Raw genomic sequence first — 24,065 nt, forward strand, 5'->3', positions numbered from 1 at the left:
ATGTTGCCTGATGCGTATGTGCTTGCAGTGGTGACGATGGCGCATGGAGTAGCGCATATAAGTTCTAAAGGAATCTGTAAGATGTTGGCTCCAGTCTGGAAGAATGATGGGATCAGTAAATGTGCAGAGAGAGTGGTGAAAAATTGTATGGTATGCCTGATGCATAATCCTGGCAAGGGAACTCCAACTCCTGCTGGTCACTTCGCTCCTCCTTCCTGCCCCTTTGAAGTGATTCAGTTAGACTTCATTCACATGGATCGATGTAATAATTTGAAATACGTCCTGGTGGTAGTCTGTGCTTTTTCCAGATGGATCGAAGCATATCCACTAAAGGACAATACTGCCCTATCAACTGCCAAAATTCTTCTCAAAGAATATTTCCCTAGGTTCGGAATGCCACGGATTATATGGTCAGATAACGGAAGTGAGTTTATAGGGAAAGTTATGCAGAGTGTGTGTGCCGGTTTGGGCATCAAACAGAAGTTCCACAGTGCAAACCATCCCCAGTCTGCTGGTTTAGTTGAGGGTTACAATGGCACCCTCAAACTAAAACTAGCTAAAATACAGGCATCCACGGGTTTATCCTGGCCAGACGCACTACCCTTGGCTTTGTTATCAACAAGAGCAACTGTACATTCTAGAGTAGGGCTTAGTCCCTATGAAATTGTTTTTGGCCGTCCGGCAAATGTGTGGGGAGTGCCTAGGCCGAAGGAGTTTTGTTCTCTGGAATATCCTATGTTGATCGATTACCTTTACGACTTGACTGCTAAATTGAGTCTTATTCACCAACAGGTTTTCGATGCATTGCCAAAGCCTCCGGAGAGTCCAGGGCATCAGCTGAAACCCGGCGATCACGTTGTGATCAGAAACTTCGCGAGGACGAAGAACCTTCAGTCAAGATTCGTCGGCCCATTCCAAGTTCTGCTTGCGACAAGAACCGCTGTTCGTGTAGCTGGTCGCAAGCACTGGGTACATGCGTCCCATGTTAAACGTGTGCCTCTACCACTTCCTTACGACGACTGGGTGAAGAAGGGAATTGGTGCCTCCGAATTTGAACAAACGCCAAAGTTCATCCCTTTCAGCGATGCCGAATTGATTACCGACACTCCGAACTCTGACTCTCCTCCTGAAAAGACTCCTTTGAACTCTGAACATTTGTCCTCTGCACCAGAAAAAACTCTGTCATCTGCGAACCTGAACACTGCAACAGCTACTAGTGATACGTTATTTGCCGATCAAACAGTTCCTGCAAAGCAAAGATATAACCTACGACCTCGTAATATGGACAAATAAAGCAGGCAACTGCCTATTGTGATATTTTGAAATTTTGAACTTTTGCCTTCAGCCAGGAAGTTTGCTATTGTTTTATTGTTTTTAAAAATTGCCTTGCCGTCTGGGTAGCCGTAGGGTCGTGGCTGTGTGCCTAGTTGAATCTGCGGGGGTCTGACACAAGGTCGATCTTTCTGTTGGTTCTGGGAACTCCCAGGGCTGATAGAGGCATTTTCATCTACGTACACATCATCAGTGGTCGCGAGCGGATTGTAGAAGATGGAGCTTCCTGCGCTGCAACGAGAAAATGTGATTTATGTTCGCAGAAACAGACTTTACAGAATTCTTCACAGCAAATGCTTTTGGATACAATGTGCCATTACATTTTTGGTTGTTTTGATAACGTTGGTGGGTGGAATCGTCTTTGGTATGGGTTTGATTTTTATGCCAGTAGCCACAGTACCTCCCCCTGATCCTGCTACTTCTACTGTTTCTTCTATACACTCTTTTCACTCGTTTCCTGAACATGAGCAAGCTCGACGCTCAGAATTCATTAATAACACTTTTGTACAGCTCTTGCACCAACACCAACTGGTAGTTAACACTACAGACTGATGGGTGTGTGGCTTGATACCCCACACTATGGATAAAGGTATTCCCTATCTGGTTTTGCCTTTTAGCTACAATGGATCATTTCAGGCCCTTCAAACCATCTTTGCTTATGCCCTTGAAACCTATCCTCCACGTCCACCACGTTCCACTAAATATAACTCTGCCAACAAAGCTTTAGTCCAGGGAATTATTGACATGATCAAGGACGTCAATAATACTCCATCTTACCCTAGAGACGAATTGCGAGTATATTTAAGTTGGAATTCATCAGAGTATCGCCTTAGTTTGGGAGAAAGCAAGCGTAAAAGCTCAACTCCAATCTGGGTCGTACCTCACCGAGGTCAGGTCTGTTTGCAAGGTAATGGGAGAAATCCGAGAGCTCAGCTAGGGAGGAGTGAGTGCGTAGAGACTTACGTGTTTCCGTCTAACTCTTCCCCTGCTTTTCTTACTGCTAGGGGTACCTACTTCATTTGTCGAGACAGAGCTTATACATGGTTGCCTGCCGACTTTTCAGGTTCATGTTATATTGCTCGATTGTTGCCTCCAACATACACTGCTTCATCCGATTATCACAAGACCAGAGTAGCAAGAGGTGTCTTCAGCAAGGAAGATACCGCTGGTCAGGAAGCTGGAGACTTCTTCAAAGGCTTCCTTCCGTTCTGGGGGCCTATGGCCAATAGTAGAAACATACGTCAGCTAACACGGGTAGTTGAATCTACTATCACCGAAACTGCTGGTGCCCTTAGCAATTTGACAGCTGAGCTTCAGGCGGATAGACTCATGACGTTGCAGAACCGTATGGTTCTAGACGTAATACTTGCAGATCGAGGTGGGGTATGCAGAATGATCCAATCGAGCTGCTGTGTCTTTATTCCTAATAATGCTCCAACAGTCTATGAGGCGATCTCGAAGCTACACAAGATTTCCGACTCTATTCATGTAGACAGGGGAAACTGGTCCTTCATGGAGTGGTTTTGGACTCTGATATCAGCGTGGGGATGGAAGGTTCTGATGGTCATTGGTGTCATCTTAGTATTCCTATTCTCATGCTGCCTGATTATCCAGTGTGGTCCTGCTCTGTGTAGTCTTTGTGCTGCAACCTGTTTTAGGAAACCACCTGCGTTTGGAGAAAAGGCGCGAGAAAGGATGATGATACAACAGCATGTCACTGACCTGATGAGCATAGAATTAGACTCTGACATGGACTGAGAAATTGCCTATGTAAGGGCAAAAGGAGGGTCTGAGGTTCCGTGACGATTTGAACCCGTGTTTTCAATATTGTCGAACCGCAAATGATCCATTTAGCATATCCTGGTGTTTTCGCTATGCTACGAGCAAGAGTACTCCTGTTACAAACACATTTCTGATCTACCCATGGCATCCATCTTAGATCATGGCAGCCATTTTGTGTTTCTTGCCCTCACATACGCAATAACCTCTGATCACTTCATTTCAATTAAGGACACGTAGGCTTAGCCGGCGATTCACCTCTTTAGTGACACGTACACCTTGGAACAGAACACGCTGTAGCTGCATGACTCGACAAAGGCTGCCTCCTCTGCCCGAGGCCAGCCCTACTGAACTGGTTCTCGTGTCCATTGTCCCGATCATGATTAGGCGGCCGAAGCCGGTAGCCTTGCCCATTTACAACCCACAAACATCCCTTATCCCACTTTCCTATCTTCCACACCTGGCTCCGTTCCTTTTCTTTCTGAATCTTTATTAGGGGGAGGTAACGAAATTTACGATGAGGCGGTCCGGCTCTTGAATGCAATATTGACAAGGGATTGTGATGAACTAGTGGGAACCCCTCTTCGTAATGTTTGGCATCAGATATTATCGACGGTTCCTGTGTAACGCCAAATATTTATTGTTTAGGACACAAAGGTTTGGGAATGTACTAATATGTAAAGAATTTGCCTGAAGCCCAATTTTTAGTATATAAGGAGCAACCCTCTTTGTACAAATCGAACAGGCTCCTAGATACTGCCCATGCGTGGTTTCTGTGACTTCTGTGTCCCTGCAGTAATAAACCTTTGGTCTTTGACGCCACCATCGAGAAGCCCGTGTTTCTGTTTATTTGTGCACCAAGGCAGGTGGAACTCCGGGGTCTTCGGGTGTTGTTCCCTGACACCTCTGGACGGAACCAAAAAGTCCAGAACTCCACTACCACAAAAAGAGAGTTAGTATTATCTGCTTTTTGCCTCTGTTTTCCTCTGGGTATTTCTCACACGCTCTACATAGTGTACTTCATTTTAGTGCGCAGTACAGAGAGGCGATATTTTACACAGTGTGTCTTGTAATACCAGTTTGGTTGAAAATACTTGTTTCCACTCAAATTGATATCAGGAGCCTGCTTGTAACGTGGGATATAATGGTGAAGTGGTGTTATTGATTACTACTACTCTCTTCTTCATCATGAAATTTTCATTAATTTTATGAAGAACAGCAACCTCATTCCAAGCTGATTGAGGAGCTGTTAGGAATGTGGGTGGAAGAGAAAAGGGAACAGGATGACAACTTGACAAGTACTTGTCAAGAAAGGAGCTGTTGCCTAAATTAGCAATGATCCTCTACCTTATATTATGCTGAAGAGTCTCGAACATCAGGGCGTTAGACGTAACAGATAGGATTTTTATCCTAGAAGGGGCTACATTCAATATTTACAGGCGGATGGAGTGTGTTTCTAGAGTGGTGTCTTATCCAGCTTTCAGGGAGTCCCCCAAACCATGTGATGTGATGAATCGTATTAAGGCTTAGGAGAGCAGAACTCTGCCTGGTGGCAAAAAGCAGGTGTTAATATTTATTCCTAAGTCGCACAAAGCAGTTTCTTCCCCAACCAGGTGGGTGCGTTGGGTGATGCAAGAAGAAGGAATCGAGACCCAAACTTTTGGTGCACATTCTGCCAGAGGAGCCACGGCTTGCAAAGCGCTTTCTTTGGGCACCAGGCTTGAAGATATTTTGACTGTGGCAGACCGGTCCTCTGACTCTATATTCATGAGCTTTTATTTTAAACCAATCACATTGGTGATCAGTAAGCCTCTCCTCCAATCCTGACATAGAATGAAACATTTCCTAGCAATTATAACAGAAAGTTAGCATCTAATAAGGATTCGGAGAATGAGGAGTATTCCATCCCCTCAAGAATGATAAGGGAAGACCATCCCATTGTTTGAGACATAAGGATTTAATTAAGGCTTATCATTGGCAGTAAGTGGACAATTGAACTATGTCAAGCCACTCATGTCCTCCTTATGAAGGAGGTACTAGTTCTCATGCTGTTGCATGTGTAAACATAAATTTGGTGCATTGTTTGGCACTGTTTTGTTTCCCTGGGTAATGACTCGTCCAAACAGGAGTAATCTAACCACTTAGAGAGGAGCATGTTGGATGAAGAAAGAGGGGGCATGAACAAAGAAGTAAGAATTTATGGACTGTACTGGACGATCATTGGTTGGAGCATTCTGATTTTTCCCTGTGGTTCTTGGGAAATGTTGTTTGTTTAAAGTTGAATTATCTTGGCTCCCAGAGAAAAATAAAGGAGAAAGACTAGGATAATCCTTGTCTCCATTTCTGACATAGAATTTAATAATAATTCTGCAATTAGAACAAAAGAACAAGTTACTTACCTTCAGTAACGCCTTACCTGTTAGAGACTATCTAGCTACAGATTCCATACCATAGAATTTTCTCCAGGTGTCGGACTGGATCCGGAAAATCTTGAGCAGTACCTAAGCCCGCCAATAGGTGCAGTCGATAAGCTCTATGTCGATTTTCGCATCAATAGTGACACGTGCGTGCCTATATAGGCACCACCCTAGCACGCAGACATCAGTTTCTTTTCATGACTTGTCCATGACAGAAGCACAGAGCCAGGACAAAAGACTGATAGACGGTGAGCAGAAGAGAAGGGCCCTTTAGGGACCTCTCTAGACAGAAAAAAACAGCAAAAACTGGGAGGTTCAGTAAGGAATCACTGGCTAGACAGAAGGTAAGTAACTTGTTCATCTAATACAGACTTCTTGTCACAGATTCCTTACCTTAGAATAGATAACCATGCAATACCTCCCCGGTGGTTGGTCTGCAAACAGGCTCAGACCAAAAAGTCCTGATGGACTGAACAGGCACAGTGCATGTAACGACTGTCTTAACTGTCATGGCAGTAGTGTTCTGTAACGTGGGCAGATATGCCCATGCAGCAGCCTGACAGATGTCCAGAACAGGGACTATGCAAGTTAAAGCAGTGGCTCCAGCTTTGGAGCTGGTGGAGTGAGCTCGGAAGCCCTCAAGGGGCTGCTACTTGCCAGTGCATAGTAAATGTTAATGCAGAGCACAATTCTTCCCAAGATGGTCTGCTTCTGCGCTGCTTTCACTTTCAGCACCCCGGCGAACCCAATAAAGAGTTGATCATCCATCAGGTGTTCTCTGGTGAGAGTGATGTGGAACAACAATGCTCACAACAACGCTCTTTTTGAGTCCAGCCAATGGAGTCTCTCCTCCTTCTTAGAAAGGCGAGACAGAGTGAAGAAGGATGAAACGGAGTGAAGAAGGTCAGCAGTGTGATGCTTTAACCAATGTGGAAAGGTCTTACCTTATTTGGTAGAAAGAAGGCACGGCTGTGAAGAACCAGTTTGACTAGAAAGGTATCTAGCCTCTAGGATTCCCTATCTGGTGGTGTGGTAAGAAATGCACCAGGGTTGACCTTGTAGGTGGAGGACTGGATGACCAAGCTCGCCAGGATGGGATGCTGGGTGGGGAAGGCTGGGTTCCACAGTAGTGGATCGATGGCGGCAGGTAACTATCCTGTGAACAGAAGCGCCTGTACATGGTTTGGCTCAGGCCCGAGCAGGATATCAGTGAGGACTCACTTAAAGGGGAGATGATGTTCTGTGGTTGGACACCCTAGGTCAAAGCACCTCTGTCAAGACATTAGTCTTGACTGCCACCAATGGCAATGTATGGTCCAGGACCTCAGCCAGCCTCCTCACCACCATGGCAAAGCAAGCCCCTTCTTCAATATCCACACTAGGAGGCGAGACAAAGCCAGAGTCAGGAGAAGTGTACAGACTACTGGTATCAGTCAGTTCCTCATACCAGTTATCAGCAGCCAAGGGCTCTTCCACAGGGTCATTATAACTTTGGGATCCTCTGATCTATCCCAATCGTATTATCCCAGGGCCTGTCAGTAAAGCGAGGCGCTTTCTCCGACCCAGATGTCGGATGATCCCATTCTGTCTCCGTATAAGCGTGGGTATAACGATGGGGTTGGCCCTGCAAAGGCCATCGGCAAAACCACTGGACTGGACTCTGAGAAAGGCTGCAAACTTGCAACGGGAGCCAATCTGAGAAAGGATTCAAAGGGCCCAACTCACACCGAGACCCACTGGCGGGAATTCAGTTGGGTCCAAAAGGTGCTCCAGAGGGACAGGCCCACCCAAAGATGATGTGTATGGTATCATAAGATTATTTATGCTGAACGGGGTTAACTCGAGATTCATGGCTGAAATGTGGGAGCATGGTCAAGATTTGTGTTGTCATTCCTGCACCCTTCTGATGACTTGGTGCGGTCCAGCAAAGTAGAAGGGCACTTCAACTTATTAGATTGTTTTTTCTTGTTGGACTTACCTGGTGATGATTTGGAGTATGGTGACAACCTGTAGGAGCGACTCCCAGAGTGGGACCAGGACCTGTCTCATAAGAAAACAAGTTACTTACCTGTAACTACAGTTATCCAGTATTGGTATCTTTCATAGATTCACATGCCTGAATCATTCCCCGTCGCCGAGGCAGGAGTCCCACGGTAAAAATACAAAAGCAGTGCCTTAGGCTGAAAGAAAAGCCATAGGCCTAAGACTTAGTAGCCTGTCTACATCATTATATGAAAATAACTAAAAAATAGTTCCAACCAATCAGCTACCAGCATCCTCTAGAACCTTCCCAGCAGAGGCAGTTCTCCTCAGATTTTCTTAGCACAAGTGGGAAGCAGGGATCCCAAGTAAAGAACTGTCTCGCCGGGGAGGAGGGGAGGTGCATGTGAATCTATGAAAGATACCAATACTGGATAACTGTAGTTACAGGTAAGTAACTTGTTTTTTTATCGAGTATTGGGGTATCTTTTATAGATTCACATGCCTCAATCAGAATAGCAAGCAGTAAGCCAAATAGTGTTGTTTGCAGACGGTGGGAGACAGGGTTTATATACTCCTAAAGCACATCCGGTAAGGTTAGAACATTAACAAGGGATATACAGTTTCAGATTAAATAATGCATGTAAATTAACCGTTTTTTAAGAGAAATAAATTTAAAATACAAGTATAAGCATCAATTGAAATTCGTAAACATATTATATATACATATACAATGCAGCATAATTGAATACATAATTCTAACCTTAGTGAAAAAGATGTTGAAGAACGGCTTGTCCCTCAAGCTGTGTCGTCCTGCGATGCAGATTGCAGGCAGTAGTGTTTCGTGAATTTGTGGAAATTCTTCCATTTCGCAGCACGACAGATGTTTTCTAATGTAACACCAGCAAATAACACAGTAGATGCTGCCATAGTTCTGGTGGAATGCGCTTTGACCTTTCTTTGCAAAGGATTGTTGGCTTTGTCATGGCAGACATTAATAGCTGAAGCAATCCATCTGGCTATAGTCGCTTTAGATACAGCAGTTCTAAGTGTGGCTTGACCATAGCGACGAATAACTGATTGGATCGCCTGATATCCTTAGTTTTCTGTAAATAGAACTTACGACAACGCTTGACGTCAAGCGAATGTAAAGCTCTTCCGCTGGCGTGGTTGGGTCCGGGAAGAAAGTTTTAAGCTTTACAGGCTGATTTAAATGGAATTGAGACAGTACCTTAGGGATGAATTTGGGATTTGTCCGTAGAGTTACGTAATCTCTGGAGAAATGCAAAAAGGGTTCTGAGATGGTGAAAGCTTGAATTTCACTAACCCTTCGAGCTGAAGTAATAGCTAATAAAACTGCCATTTTCCATGTTAGATTTTTGAGCTCAGCCTTGTGTATGGGTTCAAACAGTCTTTTCATTAATTGAGCCAACACTGTGTTCAATTCCCACTCAGGAGGAGGTGCACGTATTGGGGGAAAAGCTCGAAAGAGCCCTTTCATAAATTGCTTGATAAGAGAAGAGGAACAAAGTGAAGGTTTGTTAGAGCTTTTCTGAAATCTGGAAATTGCAGCAAGATGAACCTTGATAGAGGAGAACACAAGCCCAGCTTTTGCCAGAGATAATAAATAGGGAAGAGCTTGTATAGGATGGACATCATTCACCTCGCACCAATGACAAAATCGCTACCACTTTAAGCAATAGGTTTTAACTGTGCTCTGGGCTCTTAGCTAGAATTTTCCGGCAGTCTTGAGAAATGTTCAGATCTTTGAACTCTAAGAAATCAGGAGCCATGCGTGCAAGCGCAGCGACTGTGGATCTGGATGAAGAATTTGACTCCTCTCCCTTGTCAACATCGTGAGCGTTGGAACTAGACAGATAGGATTCTCCCGGGATAGCAGAAGAAGTTCCTGAAACCAATTTTGCCATGGCCAACGGGGTGCAATTAGGATGAGATGGCAGCAATCTCTTCATCATTTTTTGAAGTACTTTCGGAATCAACGGTATTGGGGGAAAAGCGTACGCACAAATCCCTGACCATCGCATGGACAGGGCATTCCCTCTGGATCCCCATTGAGGAAATCTGCTGTCGTAATATTGGCATCTCTTGTTCTCTCTTGTCGCAAAGAGATCTAATGTTGGCTTGCCCCAAACGTGAAAGATCTTCTCCACTTGCTTCTGTTCTAGTTCCCACTCATGACAACCCGGGAGAGATCTGCTCAGGGTGTCTGCTAAGGTGTTTTGAAGTCTGTGACCTTGTTTCCCCTTGTTTGTTTATGTAATACATGCTGGTCGTATTGTCGGTACGTACCAGCACGGAGGAGCCCGCAATCCTCTGAAGGAATGCTTGCAGAGAGAGAAAGATGGCGCGCAGTTACAATCTGTTGATCTGCTGTTGTCTGTACTCCTGGGACCATCTTAACTGAATCTGTAAGTCTTGAAGATGGCCTCCCCTTCCCTCCATGGAGGCATCCGTTGTTAGAACGAATTCTCGAGGAGTTGACAAGAAAGAGAGACCCGGGGTCAACTTTGCTGTCTGAGACAACCAATGTAGAGAGTCTATCATGCACGATGTGACCTTGATGGAGTCGTCGAATGACCCTACGGCTTGCTGCCATTGCAGATGCAACTCCTCTTGCAGAGGTCTCATTCTGAGTCGTGCCAATGGTACAAGGTTTATCGCTGATTAGCACATCCCCAGAAGAGAAGCGAACGTCCGGACAGAAACTGACCTTCTTTTTGAGATTGATATCACCAACTTTAGCAGACGTTGTTGGAGATCTTTTGACAAGAATGCTTTGCACTGTATGGTGTCTAGCATTGCTCCCAGAAAAGGAATTATTTGAAGAGGACGTAACTGTGACTTGCTTTCATTGAGAGTGAGTCCTAACTTTGAAAAGAGATGTAGGCATGTTGATATAGCATCTTCGGTTACTTGTTGAGAAGGACCCTTGAGTAACCAATCGTCGAGATAAGGGAACACTTGTATTCCTTGAGATCTCAGAGATGCTGCCACTGGTGCGAGGCACTTTGTGAAGATTCTTGGTGCCGATTTCAGGCCGAACGGGAGCACCTTGAACTGGTAGTGGACGCCAGCCACTGTGAATCGTAGGTATTTGCTATGTTTGGGATGTATAGGGATGTGGAAGTATGAGTCCTCCAAATCCAGAGAAGCCATAAAACCCCCTTCGTTTAGACAGCTTAAAACTTCAGCAAGCGTCACCATCTAAAAACTCTGTTTCTTCAGAAACTTGTTGAGCTTGCGCAGGTTGAGAATAGGGCACCACTCCCCCGATTTTGTCTTTATGAGGAAGAAACAAGAGTAGAACCCGGTTCCTTTCTGAGATGATGTAAATTTCTCTATAGCATTCTTGTGGAGCATTTTTAAGGCTTCTTTGAAAAGTAAGTGAAGACGAGGGGGAGTGGGACCCTTGGTTCGACGAACTCCAAGGTATGACTGTTGTTGACTAGGTGGAGAACCCATCGATCCGAAGTGATCTGTTGCCACTGATGAAAAAAGGCTGAGATCTTTGTGCCCACAGGGAGAGAAACAATGCTGGACTCATTGTTTCCTATTGGTATTGCGACCCTGATTGTTTGATTGCCTTCGTCTGCCCTGGCGAGAGAAATGACTTGAGGAAGATTGTCTGTAAGATGATTGGCTGTAGGGCTGTCTATATTGTGTTTGATATTGTCTATTTTGCTGGTTTTGATATCCTCCTCTCAATGTAAAGCCACGACCTCTGGCCCATCGAAAAGATCCACGCTTGTATTGAAGAGCAGACAAAGAATTTACCATATCAGTATCCGTTTTTATGGCTAGAAGGGCTTCATCTATGTGCTTTTCGAATAAGGAATCACCGTCATAGGCCATGACAAATTTTTTGTTTGTACCTCTGGCCTAAAAGATGTTGCTTTTCGCCATCCTTGGCGTCTAAGTACTGCAGCTCCAGCAAGTTGCCTAAAGTTTGTGTTATCAATATCTAGAGCGCAGTCTATGATCGTGGATGCGGCTCCCTCTCCTTCCAAGAGAATTTTTCGTGCCTCTTATTTACGGTCTTCCGGAATGAGGTCCAGGAATTCTGTCAGATCTGACCACATCTGGCATCGTAACGGCCAAGAATGGCCAGTGAATTTGCTGCCTTAATGAAGGCTGCAGCATTAGTGGACAACTTTTTCCCTATGAGGTCCAACCTCCTTCCTTCCTTATCCCGCGGTGTTGAAATTGGCGTAGCTGGGTTTTTGGATCTTTGTTGCGCAGCCTGTGATATAACTTAATCCGGTTGAGGGTGACCTATCAGACAAGATGGAGTGTCCGGAGGAGCACAGTACTTTTTCTCAATGCGCGGGAGGACCGCAGGTATAGAGGCAGGTGTCTTCATTATTTTTATCCCCTCATTCCAAATGTAATCAATGATGGGGATCGCTCTTGTCACCTTCTTGTATTCCTCCATGAAATCATGCAGGAAGCAATCCGTATGTTCTATCGTGACTGGTAACTGAAATCTTGTTGCAGCACGTTGCATCAGGTCGTGAAAACCGCCGATGTCCTCGGGGGGGAGTCTGATGGTTGAGGAATAGATGGTGAAGGCATGGGAATTATATATTCGTCCCACGGATCCACATTGCCAGCATTGTCGGGTAATTTCCCTTCTTCGACACCTTCCTCTTCCAAGGAAGAAGTATCATGGTGCGTTTGTGGTACTGCTCCAGAAGGTTGTGATGGAGAGCTAGGAACCTCCATTTGTGGCAGGGAGACTGGCACTTCAGGGGGTACAGGCGGTAAATCAGAGCGGTTGGTACTGGAGGAAACCTTTGGAGGTAATCCGCCAGCATGGCTTGCAGGGCCAGTATGAGTGTAGGAGGAAGATGACTTATCTCTCCTTGGTCAGAAACCCTTCTGCGAGGTCTTTGATATGGGGAAGAGAGGTGCTCCTGGTAGTAGTGCTCCTGGTAATCCTCTTCCCCATCGTCATCCTGACACTTTATTTGAAGTTCAGAGGGGTGGCGAGCTATGCCGAACGGTCCCTCATCATCTTCCTCACAAAAGTCATCATCCTCAACATAAGTTTCCAGGATATGAGATGGAAGCAGAGGAGATATATTGGTATAATCCTGTCTATGGTAAGTCTTTAATTGAAAATGAGTGTAACAGATAGGTGTAGTTTGAGATACTGGAAGAATCGCCGTTGATAAACTCCTCATCGTCGGGCTCTTCGTCGTCGATGGTATGATCTTTGTCAATGTACTCTTCGTCGACGGGACTGACATCGACAGGATTGTCATCAACGGTATTGCTGTCGATGGGATCGAAGTCGACGGGATCGTCGTTGACGGCGTTGACGTCGATGGTCTCTTAGTCGACGGGCTCTTCGTCGACGGGCTCTTCGTTGACAGGGTCGTCGTCGACAGGCTCTTCATCGACGGAACCACTCTAGAAGTCGTCGACGGGATCATCGTTGACGGCGTCACAGACGCACTTGACGTCGAAGAGGACTTTACCTTCGTTGTCGATGGAACCGTCGTCGAGGAACTCGACATCGATGCTGTCGTCGACGGAGACTTAGCAAAGGAATCCTTTGTTGATGAATATTTCGCCACCACAGACTTCTTTGTAACGGAGAACTTAGAAGACACAATAAGCGAAGAGATGCCAGTAGTGGAGACTGTAGCAGTAGACATCGGAGCAGCAGAAGTCACAGAAACCGTATGAGAGTAAACCAGAGAAAAAGTCTTAACCTGGGTTTTACTCACGGTTTTGGTGGTTGAAGGCCTACTGGAAACCTCAGAAGATGAAGACAGCTTTGACCCAGAGGGAATTTTTGGAGACCTCTGTGACTGGTCAAAGACTTCATGAGAAGCCTTATGATGCTTCCTTCCTTCGCTGGAAGAGCTGTCAGGAGATCTAGCTCACTTGCTAGATGTAGAGGCCTTGTCCTCCTCCTCAGCCGAGGAAGATTTCAACCACAAAAGAAGCCTTGCTTCCCTGTCTCTACGGCAGATTCTACAATCCTTAACAACATGTTTAGGATGTAGACAGTAGATGCAGTCCTTGTGCTGGTCATTCACATGGACTCCCTTCTTCTCACAGGTCCTACAAGCTCTAAAAAGAGCCTTCTTGTTAGGCATTCTGAAGAAAAGGTGAAGAAACTGAGTAGGCACTCAGGGAGACTCCCTTCCACACGACATGCAGTGAAAATCTGAAGACAACTGCCTCTGCTGGGAAGGTTCTAGAGGGTGCTAATAGATGATTGGTTGGAACAATTTTTTAGCTGTTTTCATATAATGATGTAGATAGGCTACTAAGTCTTAGGCCTATGGCTTTTCTTTTAGCCTACTACTGTTTTTCTAAGGCACTGCTTTCGTATTTTTACCGTGGGACTCCCGCCTCGGCGACGGGGAATGATTCAGGCATGTGAATCTATGAAAAATACCCTAATACTGGATAACCAGTACCTGGAGTGGTGTGGATTGATCCAGTGTCAGGCAACCAGGAGCTTCAGGGCATGTTCCTGGTTTGCCTTGGGTTTCATCGCAGTGGGCAGGCCTTGCTCCAGGAACCACAAGCAAATCAGATGGGGATCTGTCACAGACGCAGGGTTAAACCCCACAGATGTTTTTTTTACAATGTGGTATAGCTAGAATCACGTTTAATGTCATGAAATTGATTATTAAAAATTACTAGGTTTTATATGTAACTACATATGTATCTCGTTTGATATGGAATAAAAGAAGAAATACTTGAACTTATACTACTTGACTGATGATTCTGTGAGGATAAGTGTAATCAGTTTGCTCCCGTGAACTGTAATGATATTTCATATAAATAACATTAATGCTTGGAGGAATCGAACTAGTTTCTCACACCATGAAAGTATAGGAATATTTTTTGAGTGCCGGCCTTTATAACCTATGACTTGTAGCTGATTTACTTAAACATTGAACAGTAAAATGTTCAATTTGTCCCAGCTTTTACAATGTTCTCGGTTGGAGGAACTCACCTAGTTAAGCTTGCTGGCTTCCGTCGCTGTGTGAAATCCCGCTGGGTGTTTACATGCCACCACTTTCAAGGTTGTCCAGCCATCACTGCTCACTGAAAAGCGCACCATAGCATTAAGACAACACTGAGGCCCTCATTGCAAGTGGCACAGTTAATTGCAACATGTGCAGTAACTTCTTACACTGCACATATTGTAATTAAGTGTCATTACAGGTAAAACCTTCCGATAGTTATCGGGGAAAATTCCCTGTATTTACCGGAACATGCGGATTTTGTTGCAGTAAGCACCAAAATATACAAGTTAGTCTCCAAAAGTTGTTACTGTGTAGCATTTTTCATATGAACCAAATTCAGATTCAGCCTTTCTATGTGTTTTCTTGGTTGCTGCAGCATAACCAAAATCTCTGGCCAATGCAAATAAAAAATATAAAAAATCCTTTACCCTCCAAAACATCAGTTGGTACTGCGTCAGGCATGTATCAAGATCAACTTCCATACATCTACTTCAATGTAATTTACACTATGAAATGCAAAAACCTTCTGCCTTTGGTTACTTTCACATCACTTCCGTTAAGAACCTGTTGTAACTGGAGGCAAATCTTCTCATTCCACACCCTCACTATCTGAAATGACCTTCCCCTCCTGCAATATTTTCAGGTTGAGCATGGGCAGCCCTCGACTGGATCCGCTCCTTCCTCTCCAGCGCAACGCTGCGGGTCAGACTCCCCGCTTTCTTCTCGGACCCTACACCAACCAACTGTGGAGTCCTCCAGGGGTCCTCCCTCAGCCCTACACTCTTCAACGTCTACATGGCTCCGCTCGCCCCCATCGTCAGAACCTACGGACTCAACATTGTGTCATACGCAGACAACACCCAACTCATCCTCTCCCTATTCAACAAACCCAACACCACCAGACACAACTGTCGAGAAGGCTTGGAAGCTGGCGCCAAATTGATGAAAAACAGCTGCCTAAAACTAAACACAAAACAGAAGTACTCATCATGGGCCCAAACCCCGATGCTTGGAACGACACCTGGTGGCCCCCCGTCCTCGGAAGCCCACCCAACCCCATGGACCACGCACGCAACCTGGGAATCATCCTGGACTCCGAGCTCAAAAATGGACCGCCAGATCAACTCCATCTTATCCTCCTCTTCCACACCCTCCACCTCCTATGTAAGACCTACAAATGGATCGCCTCAAACACAGAAAGACCGTCACTCATACCCAGGTCACCAGAAGACTCGACTACGGCAACGCCAGAATAAACAAAAACCTCACCCACAAGCTACAGGACATCCAGAACGTCACCGCAAGACTGGTCCTCAACCTGCCAAGACGCTGCCACATCTCCTAGCACCTGCGCACACTCCACTGGTCCCCCTTTGAGGCTAGAGTCACCCTCAAGATGCTCACCCATGCACACAAGGCCCTCCACGACACCAGACCAGCATACCTGAGCAGAAGACTCAAATTCCACATACCCCAAAGGACCCTACAATCAGCCCAGCTCTCCTACGCTGTGGTCCCCTGCACCAAAAAGACCAGATTGGGAGGCCGCTCCCTCTCCTTCCTCGAGGCCAGAGCCTGGAACGCCCTTCAGCTCCACCTCAGACAGACAACATCGCTCCCCATCTGTGCCAGAAACCGCAAAACCTGCTCTTTGACAGAACCCCTCCTTGATGGACTGGAACCTGCACCCCCGCCCACCCCCAGCGCCTTGATACCCATCCGGTTGAGTAGTCACGTTCAACAAACACCTGATTGATTGATTGACTGAGTATTATTTACTATTCCTACTCCAGTTTGCGTAACAGCAGGGAAGTTGTTGGATTTTCAATCCAATACCAGTGCGCCCCCTAAAGCAAGTCGTAATGACTTGTGATGCAATGGTATGCTTACTAACAACGCGGTCGTTGTAACAACCACGTTGTAATGGCATGCGTTGTGGAGACAACTTTGTAAACGCTGTTTCCCATCTGAGACATGAGTTGCATGGAGAGACAAAGAAAGCAGAGCTGGGTCTCCTGCAGATGCTATGATAGCTCCTTGGATCACTCTGATTGCCAATATGGCCTTCAGGAGAACTATGCGTGGTTGACTTGACCCAATGTTCATTATCAGTCCCCGTTATAAAGCGCACCCGTACTTTCTATATGATGCCGGTACAGACACCTTGCGTAGTTGTTATACAAAGGTAGAGTAAGGGGGATGGTTTCTTACTGTGTTGGTTCCTTTTCCAAATTCATCAATCAGGATCAGGGAATGCTGCGTGGAGTTGTTCACTGCATTGGCCACCTGAAAGATGGAAAAATCCACAGTATGAGACAGAAAGGGTGTATTCTAAAGCAGGAGTTAGGTTTACTACCAGAGCTGTGTGTTATGTTATGTTAAACTGGCTTGTAAATATCGCAGATACTCAGAGTGTCCCGATGCTCAGGCAGTGGTCAACAGACCGGACAACAGATTTACTATTTAAAAAGGCAGGTCTTAAGTTCCCTCTTGAAGTGTGTGTGTGTCCCAGTGTTGGAATAAAAGGAGATGCTGTAGATCAAATACTGAGGTTCATTGGCAGCGTTGTGCAGGGGTGGCACGAGCTTAAGCAGGGGTGCTGCAGTAATCTCCAGGCATCCTGCATTCCCTGCCCTGGCTCCAGACTAACTACAGGGGATAAGCAGCCTATTCAGGTGTAAGTCAGGCTATGTTATCATGTTTTAACGAGTGGACACATGCACTTTAGCACTGGTTAGCAGTGGTAAATTGTGGAGAGTACTAAATGCCAGCAAAAACAAGAATAGAAAAAAGGGAGGAGGAAGGTAAAAAGTTGGTGGAAAAACCACCCTACAGCTGACAGGTCTAACATGGCCCATTAGTTGATTGAGAGAGAAGGATCCTCACACTACCTATCAGGATTCTGTTTCACCTCAAAGATCTTATGTTGTTTCATATACATATATATATATTACCTAGTGGCCGTTGCCACTGGGTAGCTATAGTTAGACCACGTTTCCACAGGAAACTGATTTTTCTTGGTTTGCTAAGAACTTTGGCTCAGTTTGATGACATAACAAAACTCTTCAAAAAAAGGTTTCATCCACCTTAGCTCCTTCTTGGAAGTTTTTGGAGTGATACATCATACAAAGGCAGAGAAAAAGTGGCTGCATCAAAACGCGTTTTCCCCATTCATTTTTCCATAAGGAACTGGAACAGCAATACTGCAATACTGCAAAAACTACTGAACGGAATTACACAAAATTCGGCAGAAAGCTTGATTTTGGTCAGTAGAGCCAAGAGATCTTGGGATAAGATCTGATTGGATGCCCCTAGATCAACAAATATGTGGCAGCATGCAGAGGGGCAGAGTAGAGGACTCAGTCCATTATACCAAAAAAAGGTATACAAAAAATACATGGGATATAGAGTAGGGATACCCTGCTCTTCTAGGGCTGGTGGAGGGGTTCCTCGAGAGACTTCCCCAAGGGTAAAATACTTTTTCTTTTTTCTCAGCACCGAAACTCCATGGAGGCGAGGAAAAAAACATAGCCTCACACATTTTTAATGAGTCTCCTAGGGTGGGCAAAGGACCATGGGATAGGTTTTTATATATTTTGCTTGGGTGGGATGCATCCAACTCCGTGTCTCACAGAGGCCTTGGGTACCCTAATACTGGGGCAGGGTATAAGTATAACATATAGGGGATCGGGCGTGCGGTCACCCTTCCTGTGCCTCACTGAAGCTCCCGGGGCTGAGTGTATAACTAAGGCAGATGCGTAGACTGTTTAGCTTACTCTTGACATTTTCAATTTTGTATTGATTCATCATGGAGGGCACATTTAAATGGGTCAGAAAGTGTTCATGTGCCAACTACTGTGGCATCGTTTGACAAATACATGTGCAATTTGGCAGTCATTTAGCAAGTTGAATCTATTGCATATTTCATACAACACTACTGAGGGGAAAAGTTAACATGTGGGGCACAAAAGTATTTTAATGTACCAATCACCTTAGTGCAGATTAATGATTCTGAAAAAAAGTCTGACAAGTTGTGAGCAAGTTAAGCCCAAAGTAGGAACCTTAGGTTTCATTCAGATCTGAAAAATAGGGGCAAAACTGAAGCACTGGGTAAAACAAATCACTGGCTGTGGGTAGTCAACAATACCTGATCAGCACGGCATTTACCATACCTAGTGTGTGATGGCTCACAGGCCAGGCCTTAGGCGATGCCCTGTACCGAAACCCGGCAGGCACACTACTTCACTAAGTCAAGCCTTTAGCCATGTCCATCGAGGCTTTCCAAGCCACTGTCCAATGGTCAATGACAGATCTGAAGACAAGCTGCACATTATAAGAAACAGGTTTATTAATGCCCAGGTACAGAAATTAACCCCCTTCACAGAATATCCCACTGGTCATGAGTCTTTTCCTTGCACTGTTAATCTTCACAGATGGGACTTGTCACTGTAGCCCTGCTTACGAGTCCCAGTTCATTACTCTCATACTCTGAGTTTGGGCTTCTTTGGGGTTAGATTCTATCCTGTGCTTAAATGGCATCCGGGTGGAAACATTTACCCCATCATACCCTCCCATTTGGTTTTGTACCCCAATCCTGTCTGATCTGAATGAAACCTGACATTTTTGGACTGCCCTTCATTTGCTGTCTGCCAAATTTCAATCAGATCCAAATAGCAGCAAAGTCATTACTGAACGAAAATGTTATTGGCCCTCCTCCTTTACTTTTGCCCCTCGTGATGGGTCTGCTCAAAACCTGACAACCCAGCAGAAAGCTTCACCTGCTGAATATCTGCCAAATCCTGCGGATTCTTCCAACTGGCACTTCTCTGACTCTCCTTTTAATTGAGCACCACCTGATGGACCTGCATGAACTAGAGAACACTAAGAGCATGCTGAGCATGCTCAATGTCGTCCAGAACCATCAAATGGTACCAAACCCTTTTCGTATCAAAAATAGATCTGCACAAAAACTGCAGTGCCAATGCTCCATGCTAACACTTATTTTTGGGGATTATCGATCAGTTTTCCCTGTAGGTAATGAGATGCCTAAGAGTCCATACTATATCGGGGAACCCTTTGTCCTTTTGCAGGAACATTAACCAGAGCAAGGTACAAATCTAGCTGTGTGGGTGTGAGCCTTTCTTGAGGAGGGCGACTGATATACATTAGAACAGGTCATGGACCCTGATATACTAGGGAAGGCACTGACATATGAGGAATGAATACGCATAACAGTGGCCTGGGAGCAAGTAATACTGTCTACACCCCAAATCAGGACTGGATCTACTTCTATACAGGTTGGTACCACAGACCGACATGCCAGCCTGAGGAGGTAGCAGGCTCAAAATAGGCATACCAGATCTACCTATTATTCTTTATTTCTTTCTTATTTGCTTGCACTACAATAAACAGTTCCATACATTTGTAAAATTAAACAAGCACGGATGTGGGAGTTTGGTTCGCAGGCGCCTAGAAGCTGCTAAGAAGTGCTTTAATGCAATTCACAAACTGCATGTTTGCACCTCTATGTTGGCAAGACAAAGTACTGTCTCAGTAGGAAAGGCCAGAAAGAGACTAACAAGCAGAGTAACAGTGTAGCATGGAGTTATAACTGCATAGCCATAAGATTAGGAATCTTGATCTTGTCTTTCCTCAGGTTAGCATCCAAACACAATTTTTTGAGTAACTGCTAGCACTTTATAAATACGCGTCATCATCATCATCATCATCATCATTATACACTTAAAAAAAAAAGAACTACAACCGTTTATTGCATGACCAAACAGTTCACAAATATTCAGACCTTACTGAACAAGGGAGTTGCAGTTCTCCAGCTTTGGTCTCTGTCATAGATTCACATGCTTGGATCATTGCCCTTTATCGAGCTGAGAGTCCCACAGTGCTCACTTAGGGATCTGTCATTCTCTGCGTCAGCCTCTATGTGCTGCAGTGCGTCGACTATATGGCAACAAATCTAGGCCTCTCCATTGTAGAGTTTGTGTAGAATTATGTTTTTCACCTCTCAGAATAAAATTCAAAACATGGCTCTTTTCTCAACTATGAATTTTTCTGGTTGACCCTTGTCTATGCCTTGGTTATTAGTACTGAGATGCCTTAGGTGTACCTGTTTACACTTATTACATTTGTGTCATCATCTCTGACCTAAAGGATATGTTTCTGAGGTGGACCTGCTTCCTAGAGTCTGCTATGCTAAATATGTGATCGAACCTATGCTTTCTTTTTTTTGAGTTTAGAAAGCTTTATTAAATAAAGAAATAAAGCTGAGTTTAGTATAGCTTGATGTCATCCTATCAATTAGATAACAATGTATTGATGAGAAGGTTGGAACCGGGCCCCACAGTAAACACCCAATGTACTGTAAATATGTAGGTTTCATTTTAACCAGGAATTTTATTGTGCCAGGTTTTATCTAATGTTCTTATCCTTTTCTTTTAACGGAAAGTAATGTATAATTGTTGAAAATGTATTCTTTTATGGTGACATTTTTACCAAATAAAGATTATACTACTAATAAAGAAATACAATGTAAAACATCAATACAGAAGAAAATTGTGGAAAAGTGGATAAAACAGTTAGCAAGGTGAGATCTGTATGAAAATTAAACCCTGAGGGGTAAAAAGACTATACCTAGGGAAAAAGCATTTTAAAGGTATTTTGAGAAGGGGAGGAGGAAAAGAAAAGAAAAAAAAGAGAGACAAAGGAGGGGGCAACCTAGAGATCAATAAAATAATTTTCTCACGCTCTTTCAAACTCTTTCAACACTTATTCTTCAAGATGTTCCTCCTCCCACTGCTTCACTCACCTTCATACCTCCACCAGACTTTACTAGACCCTCTAGAGCTTCTGTAATTTACAAAATGCTTTCTCACGCCACCACAGAGAGGCTCAAATCCAAACTTGAGCTTACATGGGAAGCTGACCTAGCCCAAGAATTTTCCCTACAAGTCTGGGATAGCATCTGGTCTAAAATACATACAGTTTCCCGTTCTGCTAGCACCACACAGACATTTTACTTTTTTAATAATAGACTATTTTTTACACCTTCCACTCTGTATAAGTTCAAAGTCCTTGACTCACAAAAATGCTGGTCTTGTCCTTGTGAACATAGTTCTCCATATTTTCTTTCATTGCCCTTTAGTCAAGTCACTTTGGTCCTGCATATGGTCCACACTAAACAATATTTTATCCACTGACTTTCCCTTTGAGATTACACATGTCTTTTTGGGTGGATCTTCCCCTATATGGGATGTTACCTATAATATTCGTAAATTCATTGATCTTTTTATAGCAATTTCGTTACAGATTATTACAACTAACTGGAAAGACACCTTTAAGATTTCATACAATGCTTGGTGGAATTTATTGTGTCATCACCATAGACTTGACCGTGCTTTTGCCACTACCGTACCATTGTTAATCAAAAAAGATCTGTTATGGTTACCTTTTACTGAATTTCTTTATTGACAAGTTACCTAAAATGCGTATTATTTGAACCTATGCTTTCTAACATAGAGGCAGTAGTCCTATGAAGCACTGTACAGTCTTAAAAAATCGTAAAACTTTTAAAATTGTGTTTAAAGGCATCCCTCTTTCTTTTAATGAAAATGAGTTGCATTAAAAAAAAAGATAGCTTTTTTTTAAAGCAATCACTGAAATGGTGCTGGACTGACCTCAGAAGGGCACCATCCCTGTGATGACAGAAAATCATAGTGGGTCGCAATTTGCAACCTACCTCATCAATATTCATGTGGAAGGTGGGAGTGCGACCCACTACAATACCGTATTTTGGGTCCCCGACCAATTAGTAGGTAGGTTGGGTTGCAGATACTAATGTAATCGATAAAATTCGGGAAGCAAATTGCAAAACGTCTTGCAGAATGCATTCTTCATACTCCTTGGTCAAAGGTAATTACAATCTGGTACTGAGTGCCTGGTGTTGCACAGGAGAGGTCATAGCTAGTAACCATTGCAAGTATATGAGTGTCCTCAAACAGGAACCCACTGAGACTCTTGAGAGAGAAACCTTCCTCTTGACTGCCAGGGAAATTTCCTCCCCAAACATTTCCTACGCCCCTTCTCCCTGTTCTTACCTGGTTGAGGTCAATCATGAACGTGGACAGGCCCAGGGACACAGACTCCCTGCTGTGTATACGAGTGTAGATTCCATCCAGGAGTCCAATCTCAGCTTCAGTGGCAGGGACGTAGCTACCGACGAGTGCCATAAACACTATCAAGCCCACCTGCCACAGGAGAAAGAGAAGAGATACTTAGATATGTACTATGAAATGTTAAATCAACAGCACTTTTGAATACTGTATGATATGTCCTCAGAGATAAAAAAAAAAGTTAATCTTCTATCATTATAGATCTCCAGCACTGGTATCTTACAAAGATTTACAATTTTGAATTATTTCCCTATCGTCTGGCCGGGAACCCTTGTCAGTCAATGTTTAAAAAACTGTTCACACACACTCAATTAACATTGTCTTATCCATATATTACATGTAATTTATTCACTTCATTACATGACGGGAATTTACTCTAGTTAGCTCATTTAAGCAATAAAATGTGGTGAAGAAATCTGTGGTCCACCAATTTGCGACCCAGTAGATATCCCTCAAAAGAGCTGTAGTTGTAGCCACGTCTCTTGCAGAGTAATCTATGATCCCATTAAATAAGGATCTGACAATGTTACAATAAGCTTAAGTGACAGAAGAAGCAACACATCTAGCCAAACCATACTTTGTCAAGGCCTTTTCCTTTATTATCTTGACCAAAAGCCTGAACAAATTTGAAATATCTCTTAATGTCTAGAGAGTGCGATGACGCAGAAAGAATGCAGGCAGAGCATGTGTTAGTTTAGATGGGTTCATTAATAGGCTATGGGATAGAACCTAGGGTCAGTCTTTAGCCATACTTTATCCTTACAGTCTTGTAATAGAGAAAGCTATCAAGCTAGCTAGCTCATCTAGCTTATGAAATGGGTTCCCAAACAGCTATTTTCCATCACAGGTGTTGGATAGGGCACGTGAATGGGCTTGAAAGACAATTTCTTTACAGGTTCATGACCTCATGCTGAGCATTTGGATTAAGGATTGGATTAAGGATTATCCTAACGATTGTCTAGGTACAGGACAAAGACGATATCATCAACAAGTAAATCAACATAATGCTGAGACATATTAATAGGTAGCCATAAAATATCAGCCCTACGTTAATAAAGTTCCCCCCTTTCTCCAGGTAGATCTACCAAAATATGCTGAATGGGCTCCCACACATATCTAGCACAACTTTGAAGAAACGCTGTGGCATTGGTTACTTTCAGCACAGTCCCGGCTAAGCCGCATAATTTTCTTCATATCAAATCAAGCCTCCCTATCAGAAGGCATAGAAAGGACTGAAGCAGGAGGCTGTCCGTTCCTCACTCCCAACACGCTCATAGATTTTGGGTGTAGATTTCATCAAAGAAAGGCTGAGTCTTGCTCAATGCCCAGTATTCGTTAAAGAACCTTTAGTAGTGACA

General features: G+C 44.1%; 1 protein-coding gene across 1 annotated transcript in view; it reads right to left on the minus strand.

The window, feature by feature from the left end:
• The window catches only part of MSH5 (mutS homolog 5), a 1,348,607-nt gene that overhangs the window by 237,843 nt on the left and 1,086,699 nt on the right, over positions 1-24,065 (minus strand). The window contains exons 20-21 of the mRNA XM_086920580.1: positions 22,633-22,782; positions 16,733-16,807 (exon numbers count right to left, since the gene is read on the minus strand). Coding sequence (XP_086776706.1) covers positions 16,733-16,807; positions 22,633-22,782 — 225 coding nt within the window. The remainder of the gene's footprint in view (positions 1-16,732; positions 16,808-22,632; positions 22,783-24,065) is intronic.

Source organism: Lissotriton vulgaris, chromosome 5, assembly GCF_964263255.1.
Source record: "Lissotriton vulgaris chromosome 5, aLisVul1.2, whole genome shotgun sequence".
In the NCBI taxonomy this organism is placed as follows: Eukaryota; Metazoa; Chordata; class Amphibia; order Caudata; family Salamandridae; genus Lissotriton; species Lissotriton vulgaris.